The sequence below is a fragment of the Rhopalosiphum maidis genome, chromosome 3 (assembly GCF_003676215.2).
Source record: "Rhopalosiphum maidis isolate BTI-1 chromosome 3, ASM367621v3, whole genome shotgun sequence".
Classification (NCBI taxonomy): domain Eukaryota; kingdom Metazoa; phylum Arthropoda; class Insecta; order Hemiptera; family Aphididae; genus Rhopalosiphum; species Rhopalosiphum maidis.
In genome coordinates, this window is record NC_040879.1 from 51,504,944 (window position 1) to 51,527,393 (window position 22,450).

At 29.6% G+C, this 22,450-nt stretch overlaps 1 protein-coding gene across 1 annotated transcript in view; it reads left to right on the plus strand.

Moving 5' to 3' along the window:
- The first annotated feature begins 1,951 nt into the window (after positions 1–1,951).
- LOC113555478 (protein kinase C) overlaps positions 1,952–22,450 on the plus strand; it is a 39,023-nt gene continuing 18,524 nt past the window's right edge. Inside the window, exons 1-3 of the mRNA XM_026959801.2 lie at positions 1,952–3,052; positions 21,821–21,881; positions 22,016–22,175. Of these exons, the coding sequence (XP_026815602.1) occupies positions 2,648–3,052; positions 21,821–21,881; positions 22,016–22,175 (626 nt within the window). The 5' untranslated portion in view covers positions 1,952–2,647. The remainder of the gene's footprint in view (positions 3,053–21,820; positions 21,882–22,015; positions 22,176–22,450) is intronic.

The following is a 22,450-nucleotide window of genomic DNA, read 5'->3' on the forward strand; positions in this document are numbered from 1 at the left end:
TATAATAATTAAATTTATGTACATTTTACTATAATGTTAATGTATTACATTTTGTAACCTCACCTGACAAAATCATTTGACCGCCACTGGCAGTTAGGTGTATTATAATTTTAGAATTCTTAGACTAATAGCTAAATTTTAAATGTTAAACTGTTGAATCAATTTAACGTAGTAATTAATCTACAATAAGGTGTATCATTATGCGTGTATACTGTAGTAGGTACTGTAATAAAATACATCCATTTTCTAGAAGAGTCGTTATGTTTCTCATATCGGGTTTTAAAAACTTGATAAGCTCATGTCCCCCCCCCAATTGGATTAATTTTCCTGTATTATACTACATTAGTGCCCACTGGAACACCAATGACTTAAACATAGGTCTGACTCGGCCTTGGTCTATCGTGGCAGTTAAATATTGTCGTGCGTATCAGTCGTATCACATCATACGGAGTGAACGCTAGGGCGAAACATTGCGTTTTACACAGAGAGTCTTACTCTAAATTCTAATGAGACCCACGTCGGGCCCTTTGTGCGTTTTTGGACGTTGACCCTACACACACACGTAAACAACACGTCCCCTGCAATTCCTCGTATAATATACGCGACATTAAGACGTAGTATATAATATAGAAGACGTAATTTGCAAGACACACAAATATTTATATTATTTTTATGACATCGCATGCTTTCATAAATATATGTTACATAATAATATTATATATAGCGTATAGGTACACAGGAAACGGGTCGAGTTAAGCGAACTGCACATTTGGTCGTATTTCCTGCTGCCCTGCAATTTGGCCGTACGTATATTATGTAATAATAATAATAATAATAATAATAATAATCTGTAGGTACAGCAGACCGACGACCGTCATAATAGTATATAATATTGAGGGTTTTATAATACACACACGCACACACATATAAGTAGTGTTTGTATTTTTAACGATCCGCGTAGCACAAAATTGCCATTCGCGCCCGCCTAACCTGAGTATAGCGTAAATTTAATATGGGCGTATATATACACGTCAAGTCGGAAGATCGGCGGTCGCGGGATCGGGTTTCTGTTGTGTTTTCGGCTTTTGCGCGCGCGTCTTCGCTAATTGTTTTCCGAGCTCCGAGGCCAAGACGACAATATTATTATGTAGCGACGACGACCTCCCGCAATACATAATGTTGTATACACGCGCGCGCGCACGCACCCGCCCGCCAGCCCGCTCTCGTGCGTCATCGGACGGTCGAAAAATATTACGCAATCCAAACACGGCCGTCGTCGCTAAGTTGTTTGCACAAACCCGATCGTCAAATTTTTTTTCTCCCAAAGGGTGTCTCGCTCGTGCGGCGGCGTTGTTATTATTATCATCATCATCGTCATCATCATTATTATTATTAATATAGGTACACGCGCGTCTTTGTGCAACGTCTGTTCATAATGAAATTGGCGCCATGCGACGTGAATCGGCGTGGCGCCCGCCGCCGTTTCAGACGGACGACGACGGCGGCCCGAGCTTCCGCACCGTCGTCGTGTCGCTAAGCGCGGCGGCGGCGGTGTCGGCGGTGTCGGACCGGCGGTGCGGCCGAAACTCAGCTGTTCGCATTATCAAATTAGAGCGCCGCCCCGAACGCGCGTCCCGCGGCAGTTGTCACTACTGAGGCGGCCGTGGTGTGCGTGCGTGAGCGCGCGGAATCGATACTATCGCCGATAATATGTCTCGTACCCCTCCCGTAGCCGTCGCGCGCGTACGCGGTTTTCGATTGTCCGGGGCGGCGGTGGCGCGGCCGGCGGAGTGACGGCGGCGGAATCGAACATCGAAATCGTCGATTGCCGTGTGGCGCGTCGGCACCGCTTACGCGTAATCCGGCGACCGGGCGGGGAATACCGGAAAAACGTACCGCAAACATCGATAGGCGACGGCGCCCGTAACGCGCGAGTGTGCCGCCGCCGCGGACGAGTGTGTGTGCGGTGAGTAGGAAAAAAAGGATGTGACCGGAGCATTACGAAAATGGGCGCTCGCGGTTGATGTCGGTCGGTCGGTCGGAGCAGCAGCAGCAGCAGCAGCTATTATCAATTCAGTCGCCGCGTTCTTTGTACCACCGCCGCCGCCACCGCTCCTCCAGAGACCGCCGACGTACGTCTACGTACGCGGCCGCCGCGGTTAGTAGTCGGACGGCAGACAATGGTGCGTTACGTCCGCCGCCGCCGTCGTTGAATGTCGCGCGCGATATTTTAATATTATTATTATTATTATAATATTATTAAAAATAAATTATTCTCTCGCGTCGTTTGCCGCCGAGAAGAGGGCCGCGCGCGCCGTCCACAGCACTCTTACAGCAATTCAATCGTAACCGTCGGTCGGGTTTGAAAGCACAGAAGAAAAAAAAAAATAAATAAATAAATAATTAATAACTAAATAACTGCAATTAATTTACACACCGTCTTCGTGTCGTAATATCTATACACCTACCCTGCATATACTGCTGCCCGCCAATACGTTTATTTCTACGACAATAATAATAATATTAAACGTTGTACCCGAAAATATTATTACATTCAAGTATAATATTTCATGGTCGGTTGCGCCTGAGGAGGTAAGGTGTCGTTGGATTTAAATTTATTCTCCCCGTCCGTCGTCGAACCCGCACCATGATCGGCGTCGAGAAGAAGGACGACGGCGACCGTTCGACCGTGTCGATGGACCAGACGTTTACGGGCACCATACGCATCAAGCTCTGCGAGGCGTCCGGCCTGCGGCCCACCGACCTGCAGACCCGTCTCAAGAACATGTCTTTTGTGAAGTCCGAAGATCCGTTGCTGGACGCCTACGTCAGCATCGACGTCGACGACAACATACTGCTCCGGTCGTCTACAGTGCCCAAAACCTATGATCCCGTCTGGAACGAGTATTTCACCCAGGACGTCCAGGACGCCAACCGATTGGGCTTGACAGTGTTCCACGATGCTGTCATCGAAGACTTGTTTGTGGCCAATTGTAAGCTGTCGTTCAGTGAACTCATTCAACGTGAAATTTCAGAGGATCAAGAATTCTGGGTATGTAATTTTCACTTTGTATTATGTTATAATAATTGGGTAGTATGATTTTTGTTTAAATACTTAATAATAATTCATTTGAATAAATTGAATACTGGATCTAATCATAACTTCTATTAGGTTTAGTATTATGTATTTTTATTTCTACAACCAGAAATTATATTTTTTTGTTAGGTATGAGTTGAATTTCAACAATTATAGATAAGTGGAAGAATAGAATGAATTATTTACCGGATTTCTATCAGTGTTGTTGCTTATGCATGCAAGTATTTAAATAACATTGCCATCATCTACTTCATTACCTAATATTATAGAAAAAGTGATGTAACCTATATGATTTCTATAACTTGCCTAATATTTATTTTATAATGTGTATGTAGATTTTGATTTTAATAAATAATATTTTATTACTGTTATGATTTGTCTATTGTTTTGATATTAAAGTATATTAAATTAAAACACTACTAAGAAGTTTTATCTCGAGTTTTATAAAAAATCATTTAGGCCAATATTAATTTTTCTGTATTCTAGAGTTGCATGAAAAACATCTCTTGTATTGTCTATGTGCATTGTGCTTGTTTTTGGTTTAAAAAGTAACTTTAATATATATATATATATATATACTAATATGAATATGTATAAATTAACTTATATACTGATATACAATTTGCTGAATATTAACTAAAAGTGTCATAATAACATGTAGTACTTGTCTGTTAAACCTATAACATAAAAGCTGATAATTAGTTGAATAATAAAAAAAAGTTTTTATGTAAAATATTTTGTCAAAAAAAAAAAGTAATTTAAAACTATCTAAATTTGTTTTATTCCATAAGCCGTATAGGTAAATTTTTACCGTTTTATGATTTAAAAGACCCAAATTTATAGCTGATAAATATATTAATTTTAATCATTTTATTAGTTGTATGAAAATGTATGTGTTTTATTCTCAAAATGTAATACCTCGATATTAATTACCTTGGTCTCTGATACTGTAAACTTATATAATAGTTATAATCAATCATATAATTGTAGAACAAATATCAATTTTTATTTAAAAAACATAACTGATTCATTATTATATTAAAAATAAACTAAATACATTGCTTGAATAAATTAATTTTGGGTGAGCAATTTTTGTTATGTACCTACCAATATTTTTTTTACTTGTCAAGAATGTATCGGATACATTTAAAAAGAGACCGATACTTCAGACATTTCAAAACACATCTATAGGTATTTTGTGTGATGTATAGGTATACATATAGTCTCCAGTTCAATTTTTCACTAATTTTGTTTTTAATAACCAATTTAATATAACTAATAATTCAAGTAGGTACATAATTAATAAAACTTATATTAATAATAATTAACAGTTTTTATATTTAATTACCTTTGTTGCTTTAAAAATTAGAGATTATTAAAACATAATATTTATTGATCTACAATATGTGTTTTACCTACTTATTGTGCCTATTACTTATTTATAAAAAAGGTTAAGTGGATGTCTTGCAATTGGTTTCAATGTTACCCTCTTACATTTAGTAAAATCAATAATAGTTTCTTTAATTTTTAACATAATATACAGTCAGAGAGGTTGCCACTTTAAAATTATAATTTTGGTATTGTAGCTATAACCCCGGCTATTACCATTTGATTAATAAAATAAACAAACACCCATAAAAAAATAGAGCTAGTATACTATTATAGGTTAATATACAAATAATCTTATTTTATAGTTATTATTAATAATTAACTTAAGATGAATTGTATGGTTATTCTTAATTCTGTGACAAAGATTTTTGTTTTATGCATTTGTTTTCTACATAAAATAACTATTTTTTATGAGCTTAAAATCAAAAGTATAATATTATACTAATAATGATTATAAGCTATTTTCAAATGAGTATAGTTGAAAATTGTTAGTAATTACCTCTAATTGGTATCTGATATATTTAATAATTTAATATTATAAGAATATATGTATTCAATTTCCTTGCATACCTACAAAAATTAACACAGATGATTGATTTTTTTTGACATAAGATGATATTTATTTATTAAATACATACAATTATATCCATAGGAATTGTATACTTTTTTTATTGCTCTTTTAAATAATGTTTGTGTTTTTATTTATAATTCTTTATTTTGGTAGACTTTATTATTACTTATAGTTTACTTCTTATTATTAATCGTATCCAATATACGAGTACATCAATTAATAGCTACTCACTAGTGAAATTAGACTTAAATATATATGTATTTAATTATTGTACATTTAATTTAAAATAATAAAATTTGGCTATAAATTCAATTTTTAAAACATAAAAACATATTAAGTTAGAGTACCTATAATTTTCTTTTATTATTTTAGGTTTCAAAATTAGATGAAATGGCCTATAATTTAGGGATACCTAACATATAAACATTTTTCTTATTAAAATCTATCTTTTTTGTTATTTTTGTCATATTTTTAAATTTATAATACTTTTTCTTAGTATATGAGTCAATAATAGTTTTTAATTTAGGAGTTTTGCCAATATTTAATATTTTATGGGTTTCAAAATTTATAAGTAAGAAAAATATTACAAATTGTAAACATTAAACAAAATAAATATTTTAGATGAAATAAAATTATATATCTAGTTATAATGATATTTATATATTATGACTTTTAAGTATGTATACAAATAAGTAAGTACTTATTAATATACTTGTATTTTTAAAATATATCTATATGAAGTTCTAATCAATTAAACACTGTCAACCATGTAAACACTTTTGAACTTCATTAAGGTTGTTGTTGATAATTGATAAATTAAATTAAACAACTTGATTGAGTTATACTTATACCAGTTGTACCAATAAATATACCTATACACAATAATTAATAGTATAAATATCAAAGCTACAAGTGTTTAAGTTAATTGTTTTAATTATAGTATTTTATTACCTAATAACATTAATATGTAATTAATATTACAAAATATGTACTTTGAAACATATGATTTATTAATACTTGCGCCTATCATAATTCATAGCATGTTATTATTTAACGTACCTACCTTCCTATTATTTATTTGTAGTAGATAAAAATATTTTAAAGATGATGATATGATATTATTTTTAAGTAAGTACTAGGTAGGATACATACTATAGGTACTATATGTGTTGAATGTCCAATGTTTAAATACATAGCTGGGCTATCTAAAAATAGTATAGCACTCATTAATTATTTTCATTATTATATGTATATAAATATTGTTTACCCACAATATATTGAATATAAAAAAAAAAATGGATCTATGATTCACTCATAATAGAAAGAACAAATTAAAAATATTTTTTTATTTATATTTTCCTTTCCAAGATGAATTAAATTTATAATTATTTACAATTAATTGAAAAATCATTTTTTTTTTCGTATTTAGTATTTGTTTTAGCTATTAAATAATAACTTTTTAATAATTGCGTGGTCAATTAATTAAATTTGTGTTTGAAAATGACTAACTATTAACTAATTAGGTATTAGTTAACTTAGTATTGGAGTAAACTTGATAAGTATGTACTCATTGATTAAATTATAAATGATAAAAATATCACATTCCTATTATTTATATATAAATAAATAAATAAATACCTAATATATTTACTTATATATAGATAATTGTGTTTCCTTTTTTTAATATTTATTAATAATAATTATTTAATTAAAAATATTTCATAAACTTAGTGTAATCATTAGTAAATGTGTACAATTTAATAATCATCTTTTGTATCGGTTCATTGAAATCAAGAGGGGTTCAAGTTTTAGGATGTATTATTCAAATGTAATTTTTGTAATTACTGGATAGGTACATGCTTTTGAATAAAAGTTCCAAAAGTTGCACTAATTTAGCTCCTTTAAAAATAATTTAAATATGTTTTTTTTAAAGAGGTATTGTTATATATTTAATCATAGTTACCCATTCATCAATACCCATGACATCCTATACATTTGATTAAAAAAAAAAAAATGATAGTTTTATCTTTCCGCTAATATTGTTTCATAAGTTTAACAGCAGTGTCTATCTAAGTTTTTATAAGAAATTTATAAATTTGAATTTATTAAAAATGTGTTTTTTTGATAATATTTGTAGTTTAATTCTACTTATTTGTCTTGTGGTTTTTTTAAGACTTAACTTATAATCGAGTAAACCGATCTCTTTTAAACATTTAAAATATTATTTGAGTTCGATGATTTATCATTCTTTTCATATTATTTAACATGAAAACAACTTGATCTTGAGCGAGGGCCAAGTGTAAAGCGAGACGAATGTCTGGGGATCCTCGTAATCTATATAATAATTACTATCTTTTTTTCAAAGACGATATTTTTGCTGATCGCGTTGAAGTTCGATAAAAAATAACCAAAAAGTTTTTTTTAATTGATATTAAAGATTTGAAAAAAAAAGTTTAATATAATATAACTTATTTAAATGAAGTCAATACAGTTCAATCTTAAAATAATATCGTCTATAAAATTTCTTTTGCTACCCTATTAACAAGAAAAAACAAATTAACTCTTTGCCATAAAATCGTTTGATAGTACATAGTTAGCAAAATGTAGCAAAAGTGTACGACGTACCTATATAATATTATTAGAACCTTCAGAAGAAATTGATACTCAAAATTGAGATAAAAATATGTTATCATGCATAAATATGTTTTACAGTAGGTATTCGATTTTTATTTTTTGTGACATGTATGTTACATATTCAGTTAAAAAAATCGAATGTCTAGAAGCAACAAGGTGATAACTTGTCACTCTATCTATGCCTTTTTCAAATTATTCAAACGCATTTTTGATACGTTTTCTTTTATGTGAGGTATCATTTATTATCAAATAGGATTTATACCTACCTACTTCGATGTATTCAGTTATTTCTACTACAATTTGGGCGTGCCTATTATTATTATCTATTTTGTGTTGGATTTGATTTCATTGAGAAATTTAAAAAAATAAATCCACTTTTAGTAAAAGTGTAAAGCATTTATGTTGCATTACCTATTAATAAGTTCGTTGTTATTATTTTGAAAAATTCATAAAAAAATACTTTCAATGGTTTCTCGAAATTAGTTTTCTTGAAATTAATTATAAACATATTTCATAAGTAATAATGAAATTGAATAAATGAAATGACTGTTTATCGATTTTAACAAAAATTAAATGGCTTCATTCATATTGGTTTTGACAGAATTGATGTTTGAAAAAACTGTTACTTATATTTCAAAAGTAAATGATTAATATGTCGTGAATGCAGAATAAATTTTTCATAGATTTTTTAAATTGTGGTTTTATATAGCTTCGCGTTATTTTATGCGTTGTGCTTTTTATAAATTAATTGCAGTTCCGAGAAATACATTTTTATTTAAAAGAAAACACCTAAACCACTGCTGTGAATAATTTTAAACATCGAAGTATGGCTGTTTAACTTGAATGCAAAATTAGTTGGATGGTTAGGCAGGTATTATAGACTGCAAAATTGAAGATTTCCATTCCGTCGATTTTGATTTTTTTATAACTCCAATAAAAGTTCTCTTTTTTATTTTTTACGATATCTTAATTTTTTTACTCAATATAAAATCCACCCTCTCTTTGACAAAACTTACTTGGACTGAATCTAAAATTATTATTGATCTTTATCAACCGCAATAAAGTATAAACTAACTGCATAATTCATTTACTAAAAAAAAAAAAAAAAAATATGAAAACATGACTGCTTCGTTCCTGGAAAAAAAGTGCGGAAAGATAGGTAAAATCATGGAAATGTCAGGAAAGTTGATTATTTTACTAGAAATTTGAAATAATTCTCAGCATAATTTTGATTTTCTTTTAGGTAGGTAATAATTATTATTATTTTTATGCACGCACGTGTGTGTACTATTTTCTGTAGAATACCACGCTTTTGAATGTATATATATTTTTATATCATTTTTTGTGCTAAGTAAGTAGATACTACTTTATATTATACAATATTATGTATTTATGTATACATAATGATTAGGTTACAATAATAATTTACTAATATATGTTCCTCGGTTCTTATCTTCGCCATAATTGTAAGCATGTTTACGGTGTGTAGCTAAAATATATTATACATAATGCATGATTATAATATGTATGTAGCTAACATGGCATTGTATTACTTTATGTAATAAGTCTACTGTAGGGACTATACACGTAGAATATCTTCATGTTTGGAAGGTTCCTTTGATGCTTATGCGCATGCGGTCAATTCCCAAAAGGTTTGCGTGTAACACGAAAAAGCTATACTTACGAGAAAAATCTTCTGTACATAATTGGGCCTATGATAAAAACAAACGACTAAAAACTCGACATATTATTATATTTATTATTTTGCTTAGATTACCCACTCATACGGATAAAAGTCATCCTCTTATAAAATAGGCCTCTGCACGTACTTGTTACGCTGTTTATATTGCATTCGTGTACAATGTACATAATATACTATAGTGTTTGTCTCGATTGGTATGTTAACACTTATTAAAATATTTGCTCCGAAAAAATTGCGATCTAATTGGGAAATAGCTGGTATTATAAATAGGTGGATTCAAAAGCGTCGAAATTCTGAAAAAGTAATTACAAACAAGTAAAAAGGAAGCGAACTACTACATTCGTTTTGACAGTTGCCTACCTAGTTTTTTGCACGTTATTTACGAGTCCAAGGGCGTACATCATCAGATGGTGGCAAGAAGGGTAGCAATCCATCTCTTATATAGATATATATACATATATAGATAGATCGAAACGTATTTCAGTAATTTCTTCTGTCGCTGTTCTGTTATTTTAAAAGTAAACAATGGAGTTAAAAAAAAAAAAAAAAACAAGCAGTCAATAATATTTGTCTGTCTACACTCAACACTATATATAATGACTATATACATATTAAGTATTATATATATTATATATAGGTACCTACCTATAAGGCTATAAGAAATGTTTAAAGCCGTGAATTTTCGAACACATTTCAGAGTATAATGTAATCAGCAAAATCGTTTGGTAACACATTTTTCTAGGTTTTTTTCGGTGCACTGGAGTTTTATTTTTCGTTATTCTTATTTTATTTACTTGCCACCTCAGATTGGCGACTTGTCCTTAGGTGAATATAGCCGGTTAGGCTATATAATTAATAGGTATAATATATTATTATATTATACCTATTAATTATTATGTAATTATTGAGTTGATCGGTAGAACAAAATTTAAAACAAATTAAAAATTATGTGGTTTTGTTATTTTTTACAAACGATTTTTATGACATTTAAAATTTCTTAAGCGTGCAGTTGTATACAAACAAGAAAATCAATTATATACTTTAACGTCCAGAGCTTTTTTTCTTGTAGGTTATGGTACTTGGTGCTTATTTATTTTTTGAAAATGTCAGTGGTTGAATCATTGAATTCAGTTTACTATACTTAATCAACTTTGGTGCTCTAGCTAATTGTAATGGTCTTTTACTGCAATTTCAACTTCTTTGTACCCTTTAATCGAGAATCTTATATGTAGCAAAAAATAAAATTTTTCACTTATTTTTAGAATATAGATACCTACAAAACTTACTGCTACCTAAGCATTTATTTTAATTTATTAATGAATTTACTGAAATAATTGTAGTACACCAAAGTTCTGCCAACAAAATCCATTATAAAAATAAATCATCATTAAAAAAAATAAAGTTGAATTTTTTTGGTGCAACTATAAGTGCTTGAGACATTTAAATTATCATAAAAAATTTACCATAAGGTAAATAATTACCGTAAAAACAAAGCGGCCTTTTTTCATTTTTTGAAATTCCGATTTATCAATTTGCGTCCATATATATTCATTAAAAATCCATGCACAAGATGTACATAATGTGAAAATATATAATAAACAATTAATATATATATATATTTTGTATGAGAGTATGATGATTGTTTCAACAATATTTGATAACACACATAATTATTGTGACTCAATTGTGAAAAAATAATTGAGGCGTTTTAAAAACAATTAATCAATTGATCTTAAGCAATTTTTAAAATATTTTGGAAAACGTCTGCAAGCACAGAAAATATTTTCATTCAACTGCAGACATAGTTTTTAAATTTCCTGATTGGATAATGTTGATTTGTTGTATTATTAGCTGTAGTAAAGGTATCTGAAAATTTAATTTAAAAATGCTAATAATATATAGCAGTAATTCATTAAGGACAACGACTACTATAGAATGTAGGCCAATAATACGTCTTAAAATAGTGTTTTCATAAAATCAACAATGGTATTATATCGACTCAATTGGTAATTGCGGAAACGAAAGTCACGATTGACAGACTGACGTTACGAGGCGCGGTTTACTCGGTTTATTATAATCATTGCTGTGTTTCAAACGAGAACCCTAAAAGTGCGAAATAATATTTTTCTTTATTTTCCAAACCTGTATAATAATATGTAACCAGCGTCAGACTGCGAATAAAAACTGTTCGTTTTCCGAGATCATTCTGCATGAAAATAATTTTTTCCAAAGTCAACATTAAGATTTTCTCGGAAATCCCGCGGCCGCCGACTGTTACTGAATTAAATTAAATTTGATTGAAATTATGACAACGGGATAAAAATCACCGTATTCGATGAACGATTTTGAACGGAACTATAGGCGAAAAAATCGGGCTTTGCCTGCATTTTTCTTTAAACGTTTTCGTCTTTCCTCGCGCTCGGGTATGTATGCTGTGTGACATTTGAAAAATAACCTCTTCAAAAATATCATTTATACTTGATTTCCGATCGTTTAAGGTGCTTCGTGTAACTTTTTGAATACTCTTAAATGTTCACGGAAAAATAAAATAAAAATAAAAACGGCAGTAAAACCAATACAACAAATATATCGCGTTGTAAAATCAATAACTTCTTTGTTGTGTCCCTTTAATTCAGATTAAAAAAAGGTGCTTTTTGTTCCTTTAAAACGTGTTTTACAATAACGGTTAAACAACTAACAAGAAAAATTATAAATTATTTTGCGTTCCGCTTTTTTTTTTTGCTTAATAGTGGTGTTTTATCATTAAAATTATGTACATACTTACTATTATATTCTTGAACTTAATTTTTTTTTTTTTTACTGCTCTCTAGTTCGAATTAGGTGTTTCTTTATCATATTTTAATCCATTTTTAAGGAAGATCGGTTCATTTTTCCATTAGGCTTAAACGAATCCATGTAAAATTAACTTCAGTGGAAGTGTTGTTTGACATTTAAATCGTTTTTTATATAAAAAATATGCTACTATTTAATTTACATTTTAAATTTTATTTTAGAACAAAAACGTACCTACTTATTTTGATTCGTAGGCAATATACAGGGATTTTATGTTGTCGATATAATTTCATTAATTCCTAAATAAATAACACGATATTGAATCCATGTATTATCTCGTCTATAATTCGTGTATATTATACTTATAGTTTGAGAAGTATAGGTGGTGTGTGTGTGTGTGTGTGTATACATCAAAGTAATTTTGTTTTTAATTCCGTGTTGTATAAAAAAATATCCCTACGAGTGAACTGTAGCCGATTTATAATTAAAATCAAATGCTAAATTTATATCGAAAGGTAAACAAAAGACCATTATTGTATAGGTATATATTATTATCGATGTGTATATTATACCTTTTGTCTCTTCGGAAAAAAATAAATCTCTATCCATTACTGTATGCGTGTACCGTACATACTCCATGCGAACATGGCGAATAAATCGATTGAGACCCAACAGCCTTCAATATCACATCCCAATACAAAAATACTATTTTATCGTTGAATTTGCATTCGTTTACGCTGTCAATCAATGAAGTTTCTATATCCCTTTTGCAAGATTTTTTTAAAAGGTCAATAAAATTTAGTGGCACGCGAATACACACATATTGAAAGGGGTTAACGGTTAAGAATAATGTTTTGAATTGTAAAATGTTTCTTGTGACCTTTATTACTACAAAATATAACAACACAGCGCAGCATCTCGAATACCTTTGGAACGGAACGCATGTAGGTTGTAGGTTGGGGGTAGGTACATTCCATTCCTGCTCGCAAACTTCATAATTTATTGTTTATGTTTTATTCATCGCAATATGAAATATAATATATAATACGAGTTACGGTGTGTAAATATTTAAGAAAAATCTTGTAGATAAATGCAAAGACTAATTTATAATTTTATTTAGAACATTAAATATATTATATATTTGTGAATAAAATAAACGTCGAGTTAAATGATAAAAAAAATTAATAATTTAAAAACAATTCGACACTCGGATAAAATATCTAAGTAATAACTATGTGGAGGATTTGTTATTGGATCTGTCCGTTCGTAATTTTGATGGAACAGTACGCTGTTAATATTGTTAACGGAAAAAAAATTTCTAATTCCAATATATTATTTGAACTTTAAAGTTGATTTTTTTATCTTCATAACAATGAAACATGAAAAAAAATATACATTACAGTTGAAACACGTTTTATGCATATTTTTATCAGTATAGAGTATAATAATATAATTTCTCTTCTCGTAAGTTTTTTTTCTTGTTTTAATAATAATATTTGGAAAATATGATTTTCGTTTTTATTATTTCATGTCATAATATCGTCTATAATTATGTTTCAGCCATGTCATCATAACTGCAGCACGGTAGCAGTAAAATTCACAAATACGTGCTAGCTATATTCTTATATTCGTGGCCAACCAGGCTTTAAAAATGTACATTGTACACTATATTTATAGCCATGTAGAAATAAGAAATGTGGTTTTATATGGTTATTGGACTGAACCACGTACTTTATTTTGTAATAATCAATCTGATACAAAATTAAATTTATTAAAATCGGCCATGCCCCGCTGGGAATATTCCTGGTTTCCCGGCGGCCCAGTTCAATTCAGAATTAAATTTTATTGTATTATCGGGAATCGGGGTATACAGTAATATGATTAAAAATATCGATTCATTATTTTATATATTTTTACAATATTAATTTAAAAACAAATAGCAAGTTTATGAAAATATTAATACTTTTTAGACATAAAACTTTTTAAAATTAGTAATTAGTATAAAAACTTCAGGTTCTGTTGGTATAAGGTATTTATCTTGGTTATAACTTTGCGTTTCAAAGTTTTGACGAATGTTATTAATTTAGTAGAAGTTCCAATAACTATATAATATGGTCTACACTCGTGATCATGTTCTGATTTATATTATTATCCATGTATATCAGCTTGATACTATATTTAAATTTAACTAAGATTAAGTTGCTCATAATTCGTTGAATTTGCAGTGGTTCTAAAAGCTAAAAGTTCAAAATTGCCGGATCAAAACTTTAACCCTTTGCGTTCAAAAACAATGTTTCATTAAAAGTTTTACTTTTAGACCGCGTTTATTCGCAGTCATAATCAAATAGGTCTGTATATGCTTACATGTATATGTATACGACATACTCAAATTTCTGCATTAATTAATATTCATGTTAGGTAACATCTATTATGAGGTGTACGAATATTTTCAAGTGATGTAAGTACTATAATACCTATTATAGAGTTTGAAGTTCGATAGTTGTTTCAAAAATGTCAATTGATTGTGTAGGTTTTGTTTTTAACTGATTCAACTTGATATCTGGGAAAATGGGTATATTATAATCACTCGAACGGACCAGGGGGCAAACGTTATTTCACTAATACACATTTTTACTCTCATTGATAATGTTATATATAAAATTGAACCCAATTTACACTTTGAACCGTGTATCCGTTATATCGATCACTTATCGTGGAAAACTCAAAAGCCGAATAATTGCATATACGTATTATAAACGTTTCGAATGGATTAGTTTTTTAAACGCTTTGGAAAAAAAAAATAAAAATTCACAAAGTTTATTAATTACGACCATAAATATTTAATTTAAATTCGTATAATCAAAATGCTCGAACTTGCCTACCGCTAGCGTATTCGGCGTGGTTTTTCTTCTCGTATATTTCGTGTTTTTCGCAAAATAATAAAAGTTTGACAATTCTGACACGATCAAAGCGTAGAATTTGTACATTAAATTCCAGATCAAAGATCAAGGTTGTACGTGAATACTTTTGGAGAACTTAAACTATAATATTGTATACCGGCACACCGCGGTGTAAATGTACAAAGGGTAGGTAGGTAGGTATATCTATACGTATATTCTGCTAAGAAATAATAAACTGTGCGTAGACACACCCAATTTTATAAAACTAATTAAAATAACAGATTTCAATTTAATCACGTTAAATATATTATAATTTTTAATAATTATTGTTGTTTCGCCGGCGTATATTATGTATTATACTTACGGGATAATATCTCTCATTATTTCGTTTGAATAATGAATTTATTTTTCAGTGTAAACTTATACTATAAGGTCCATATTTTCAATTTGTTACTAAAATATAAATATCAAGGCTAATTATTTATTCTTTAAGAATGGTTTTGCAAAAATACGAAATAGATATATTGTATATTTAGTTGAGCATTTTTAATAGATTAATATTAGTCACTACGATTTGCAAGTCATCGCAGCACCCATATATCTTCTAAAACCCAATACCACCATGAATCTATTGCTTTTATTACACGCATTACGCTATAATTCAAAAACTGTTCATTTAAATTTCGATTTGTATAGATACACAAACATATTCCAAAAAGTCACACTGTAAAAAATGCACAGAAATAAAGTATTATATGATCATTTTTATTCGAAAAAATGTACTTGTTTCGCCGCACTTGTTGTAGGGTGAGCGTTGAATGATGGTGGTTATAAAAAATCCAAATATTTTTAAAGAACGGTCTTATTAATATAGTGTTCTTAAATATTTCAATAACTAGAATTTTAATAAGTGCATTGTTAAAGGAAAAATGGCGGTGGATGTTAGGAAAGGTGAGAGGGGTGAGCATATTTGGCGAAAATAACCCCGTGTACGATATTTTATACACAACTACAGCGACGAACTGCAACCCAATTAGCCGGATCTACGACATGGAAAACGAATCCGCGTTCATTTTACAACGCAGTTTTGCGCGAATTGCGTCTCTGTCGTTTTAACGGCGCGTCGTATATAATACAGTTGTAGTTGTCTGAACGTTTTTATTAAATAATAACCTATAGCCTACGTAAGCTCCGCGCACAAGACTTCGCGCAGAGGTCGACGGCAGCGAGCCGCAGCTTTTCCGAAAAGTTATGTGCGCGCGCTTGCGTCAAAATTAAGGGTAGTTGTTATTATATTATGTACTGCGTTATTTTGTATACCGTTATTAATTATTTTCATCGCGCTCGGCTATGTTTGTTTTATAATTATTATTATTATGATTATGTACAGATTTCGTGCAGGCGAAATTAAATAAGTAAACTGCGTGCAAAACACTAAAAACGGATCGAACGCCGGTCCCGACCGGTATACGAGTAGTCCGCCTATATATTATATATATATAAATTGCACAGCCGTGCAGTGACAAATCATACGGTGACGTATCCAGAAGGGGGTGTAAGGGGTTTACCCCCCCTCTACGGAAAATTGTTAAACAATTAAATAATAGCTAAATGTTCAAATATTGTATAAGAATAAAACACAATAATTTAAAAATCATTACAAACAATAACTGAACTATTGTGTATCGTATGGAATAAAATCTTTTTCAGATAAAATGTGTTGCCCGTACAGCCCTTTTAGATTAAATTCCCAGCGGTCAAAAATATTACTACATAATATTAGATTCCTGTGAAATGTTTGGTATAATATTACGTTTACACTGCCGCGCCTATACCCGTATTGCATGATACATTGATACAGTTTATTTAATAATAATACCCATTGCTGTATCGATATCTTACGATTTCCAATTTATTTAAACTGAGTGTATTTTCGAATTTTGATAGCGTTTTTCATAATGACATTGTCGGTGTTGAAATGTTAACGCAGTCAGTCAGCAGTCCGTAGTGATTATACACCAATCGCGGAATGACTGTTGTAGTGTTGTGATTTGTATTAACGTTTCATTATATTTTATAATTGAATACGTTCAGTAAAATGAGCAAAGAATTAAAGAACAACATTTTAGTAGATGAACTTGCCAAAACGTTGAAACGAAAAATTAATATACATTTATAGTTTTGAAAAAGATAAATATTTACATATTTAAACTTCTACTATAATCGTAAAAAAATAGTAAAAAAAAGTAATAAAATGTATAATTATAATAAAAACCACACAAAATGCAATACAATTTAAAATGATACATTTTTCAACCCCCCTCTCTCCAAAAAAATCTGAATACGCTACTGATATTATATTTATGTACTCGTACATTTCACGATAAAATATTATTATTACGATTATACAATAAACTATATAAAAGCACGCTTTTATTATATGCCCGGAGGCTGCGCCGTATCATATAATAATCTTCCGTTTGTGTATTTATTCGTATAAGTAGGTTTATTCGTTTCGATATGTATATAAAACACGTGATACGGTGGTTATTATTTGTTTAATTAATTGTGTCCGCTATAATTTAAAATCCACTTACCGCAAAGTAAATATACTATCAAGTAGATAATGACGATGGCGGGGTGCAATCGGTTTACCAGCTAATGATAATTATAATATTATTGATATCATTATTATAAATATTGCCTGGTCGAAATACTCTCTACGGGTTATCTTCACGGCCTCGGTATCAGGGGAGAGGGTGTTATCCTCCCCTATTTGTAACCCCCCTTGTTCACACCCTATTCATAGCACAGATTTTTAATATTTAATGCGTGTATCTATCATAATATAAAACGCGTAAAAGATGTTCTATGTGTCCAAATGCGTATATATTATGCGATAAAATTTGAAAAATAAAATGATATCACGCGTGCATGAGGCCTGTCATTATACAAGTTTTTATCGATGCGGGAAATTACAGATTTATTATTGATTGCCTCCATAATGTAGTATAACATTTTTATTTACTTTTTTTATTATTATTATTAGTAATGTGTTATTGCTCGTTCTCAAATTATCAAAACCTTATTTGATGTGTAAAAATGAAATAAAAAATAGTCGTAATTATTTATTTTTAATATTGCCTCTCCGTCCACCCTTAAAATTGAGTTTGACCCTTCCCGACTCTACTGTCTCTACTGAAGATAATATATTAATCGCGGAACGTAGTAAGTTATATATACTATCGAAATAACGCGTGTTTATACCTACGCTATACTCGTGTGCTTTAATTAATTTAATATACATATATCTAAAAGTTTTATGGAGCTACTATGAACTTAACACGGTGAAAAAAAGTCAATTAATTTTGTTTATAATTACCTATTGGGTCACAAGTATAGTGTGTGATTGTGCAGATACTTTCAAATAATTTTTGTTTATTTTTGTTTAAAATCGTGTGTAAAGCATGACGGTCTACCGCAGCAGCATAATCATTAATCATATTATATAATATAGACCAGTATTAGACGAATTATTATTTAACCATCGTTGATTTTAACTTAACATATTAATTTTGAAGTTAACTCAAAAACCCAAGTTATTATGACAATGGTCACTTAAGCTAGTTAAATTAGTAAGTTGATTACAAAATTAACATTAACCAACTATAACTAGGTTAGAACGTTTTAAGCAAACAACTTTTTAACTACCTAGTTAATATATACCCACGTTACCCACGTTTGAGTATTACACCCATGGCCTACGTGTAACGCGCCGATATATTTTAAAAGGTTATTTCGCGTCAAAGTTTTAAATTTAAATTAATAATGAAAAAATACGTCGAGATTACCATTTGTAAATAAATTGTTGAATTAGTTTTGATACGCCTACACGCAGACGGGCGCAGCGCGTGTGGGGTTTACGTTTACTCGCTTTTAGAACACGAGAGAATATATAGGAAATTACATAGCAAATTCTGAACGTACTAAAAAGTTGAATAATTTTGCAGAGGAATGCACATTGCGCGTACCTACATTACATCGTAATATTTACACCCACAGATTTAGTACATATTATTCTAAGTGAATTCAATTCAATTTACTTAAAAATGTAATTGTAACTGTTTTCAACAGGTTAACTAAATTCTTGTTAAATATTGGTACTTAATATTTTAAATTCCAATTCGGTTATTTTGTTCTTGCAAATAAAATTCCAAATGAGTTATTAAGCAAAAAAAGAAAAACTTAATTTGGAACTTAAATAAATATTTTACACAGACAGATGAATTTATTATAAACAGTTTAATAAATTTGTTGGTATTTGTAGTATTTGCTTGCATATTTAGTCTACACGTTTTTTAACTTTATCGCCGTTCACTAAATAAATGATTAAAAATATACTGGCTAGTGATGCTTTTCAATTAAAATTCTGACGTATTGTGTATAAATAAATAATAATGTATTAAAAAAAAAATTATTACAACGTAAATTTGAAAAACGTAGATTTTTAGAAATTGTTCAAAATTGAAATATAAAAATTAAATTATGTCAATCGAATTGTATCGAAATAATAATAATATGACCGACGGGAGTATAAAAAATATCTATAAGTTTATTTAAAGGTTATCGCTCAAAATTTCATAGAAATGTAATATAAAAGTTCGTAAATATTGCGTACCAAACAACTTAAAACGAAAACATTTTTTTTTTTTTTAATTTTATAATATTATGAATATAGCATATAATGTGATGTATATTGTTTATTCGTTTTAAGAAAATTGTTAAATCATTTTTCGTCGGATTGGTCGCCGTAGGTACGTACTATATTAGGTATATATAGGTGCGCATTTTATATCATCATTTTCGATATAATAATATATATTTTGTTGTCGGGAGGGGAGACATCGATTGTACCCACGTATATTCGTTTCGCAGCTGATAATAATGAATATATTTTGTGTCAATAAAAACGTAATCCGTTTAAATGAAATCGACCACTGCAGTTACCGTATATTATGTACATTAGCAGTAAGTATATATATATATTATTTAATCAGACATACCAATGATGCGTGTGTATAGAATATAACATACACGCTGACGTACTACACTGGAGTGGGTGGACTATAATATAGTTGCTCGATGTTATAATTAAATGTACAAGTGACAGAACACAGCTTACGAAAACGATTCTGGGCGGGAATGTTTTTATTGTACTCTGCCAAGCAAGCAAATGGACTTATTCTCTAAATAAAGTCTTCAGATTTTTTCTCTCAAAAATAACCAGGCAAATAATCTACCCCGGCGATCTAATTAAAATTTTTATTTGTTATTTCAAAAATGTCTTTTTTATAGGGGAATAGGGGATTAACGCGTAGTGAAAACGAAAGCCGAATTTGATTACCTACCCAGCAAATCCAAAACACTTAAAACCCTGTCGAGTAAACACTGTCAAATTATAATATTAACCCTTTGACCTGAATTTCAATATATTTTATGGTTATTGCTTTCTGATCTATTGACAGCCATATTATCTTTTATCAGCGTATACGATTTTCGACTGATTAATTCGCTTTAGAAAATAATTGAAGTACACAGCCATATTAAGAATTGACTGATTTAAGATTATTTTCAGATAAAAAAAAAACTAATTATGTAAATTGATTTTGTGAAAAAAAAAATAGCACTGTTGAAAATATAAAAAAAATCAAAATATTTCACCTCGAGAAAAAATACCAAAATCAAATTTAAGTTTTCAACGAGTATTATGTGATCATAAAAATATTTTTTTTAAATTTTTGTTTGTACATTTTTCAAATGACAACAATATAAAATATAATACATTAATTATTGAAAATGAGTTGTTGATTGAAACGTCGCAGAGTATCGATAAAAATGTCGAATTTAAAACATTATTTCGACGTATATTATTAGTTGATATTCGCTGCTTAAAGACATCCGTTAAAAAGAAACGAGATCAATTTGAGGAAAATGTCATTAGAGATTTTGGTCTGACACTATTTTATGTCAGCGATTATGTCACGATTAAATGTTACGTCACGTTGCTTAAATTTTCTTCCATCCGAGAACGAACGACGGAAGATCTTAAATAAACCACAGCCAATCACATCGGTGTATATATCAACTCGGTCTAATATTTTCAATCTCAGTTTTTTCGTACTCGCAAAGTATTTGATCGACGTTTTGAATTCACAGCGTATCATCAATAAATAATATTATTAAAAACCATATAGATGTGTTTTCACTTTTAGTCGTTCTACATATTATGTATGAGCTTTCAGCTACCGTATAGTGTTCTTAAAATTGTGATATTGGGAAATTTGATTTATTGATATTTATGACTAGTATTGTATTAATTTAAGTACTAACTGAATAAGGTTATTCATTTAAAATTAAACAGTTCATAGTTCATACTATATTACTTAAAATAATTTATAATAGAATATATTAACGTTTAATTCGTTATTATATTTTCATAAAATATTGTTTCGTATTTTCGACGGTTTGATCTTGTCTTTTGTTGTTAAAAGTTGAAATACGTTTTAAATTATTGTATAATTAATAAAATATATTAAAAATGAACATATTTAATATACTTTATTACGTTTTTAAATATCTTATCTTATCTTATCGGATACAAATTTTAAATATATTTTTTTTAAGTAAAATTTTTATTTTTTGTTTTTTATATATAATTATTATTTTTGTTATAGGTGCATTTAGAACCTCAAGGAAAATTGCATCTCCGAATAGATCTGAAATGGAATTCAAAAGGTAAACATGTTGTATTAATTAAATCTTTCCAAGTAATTTTTCACACATTTACAAGACATAATTTTTAAATTAAAAAATTTAAATTTAAAATTATTATTAGTCTTCAATACTTATATTAGAAATAAATTTATTAGATTTACCAGTTCGTCCGTTAGAATTCAAAGAACGACAAGGCCTATTGAATCGAAGACGTGGTGCCATGAGGAGACGAGTACATCAAGTGAATGGACATAAGTTTATGGCGACATTCCTCAGACAGCCAACGTTTTGTTCACATTGCAGGAATTTCATATGGTAATTATTGCACTATTTAATAATTTAGGTATTAAAAATGAATATAACGTATAATTACTGTAGGTACTGTCGCGGTAAAATCTTACAAATGATAACCTCTTTTTATTTATGAAATGTGTTTAAACTATAAAAAACATTTTAAAAAAAATTGTTAATAATCACAAATATCTGTCAAAAGAAAAGCATATTTCGATAAATAATTGCTTTGTATCTTAAAATTTTATGAACTTATATGAACGTGCGATTTCAGTAAAATAATGTTAAGTTTCATTAAA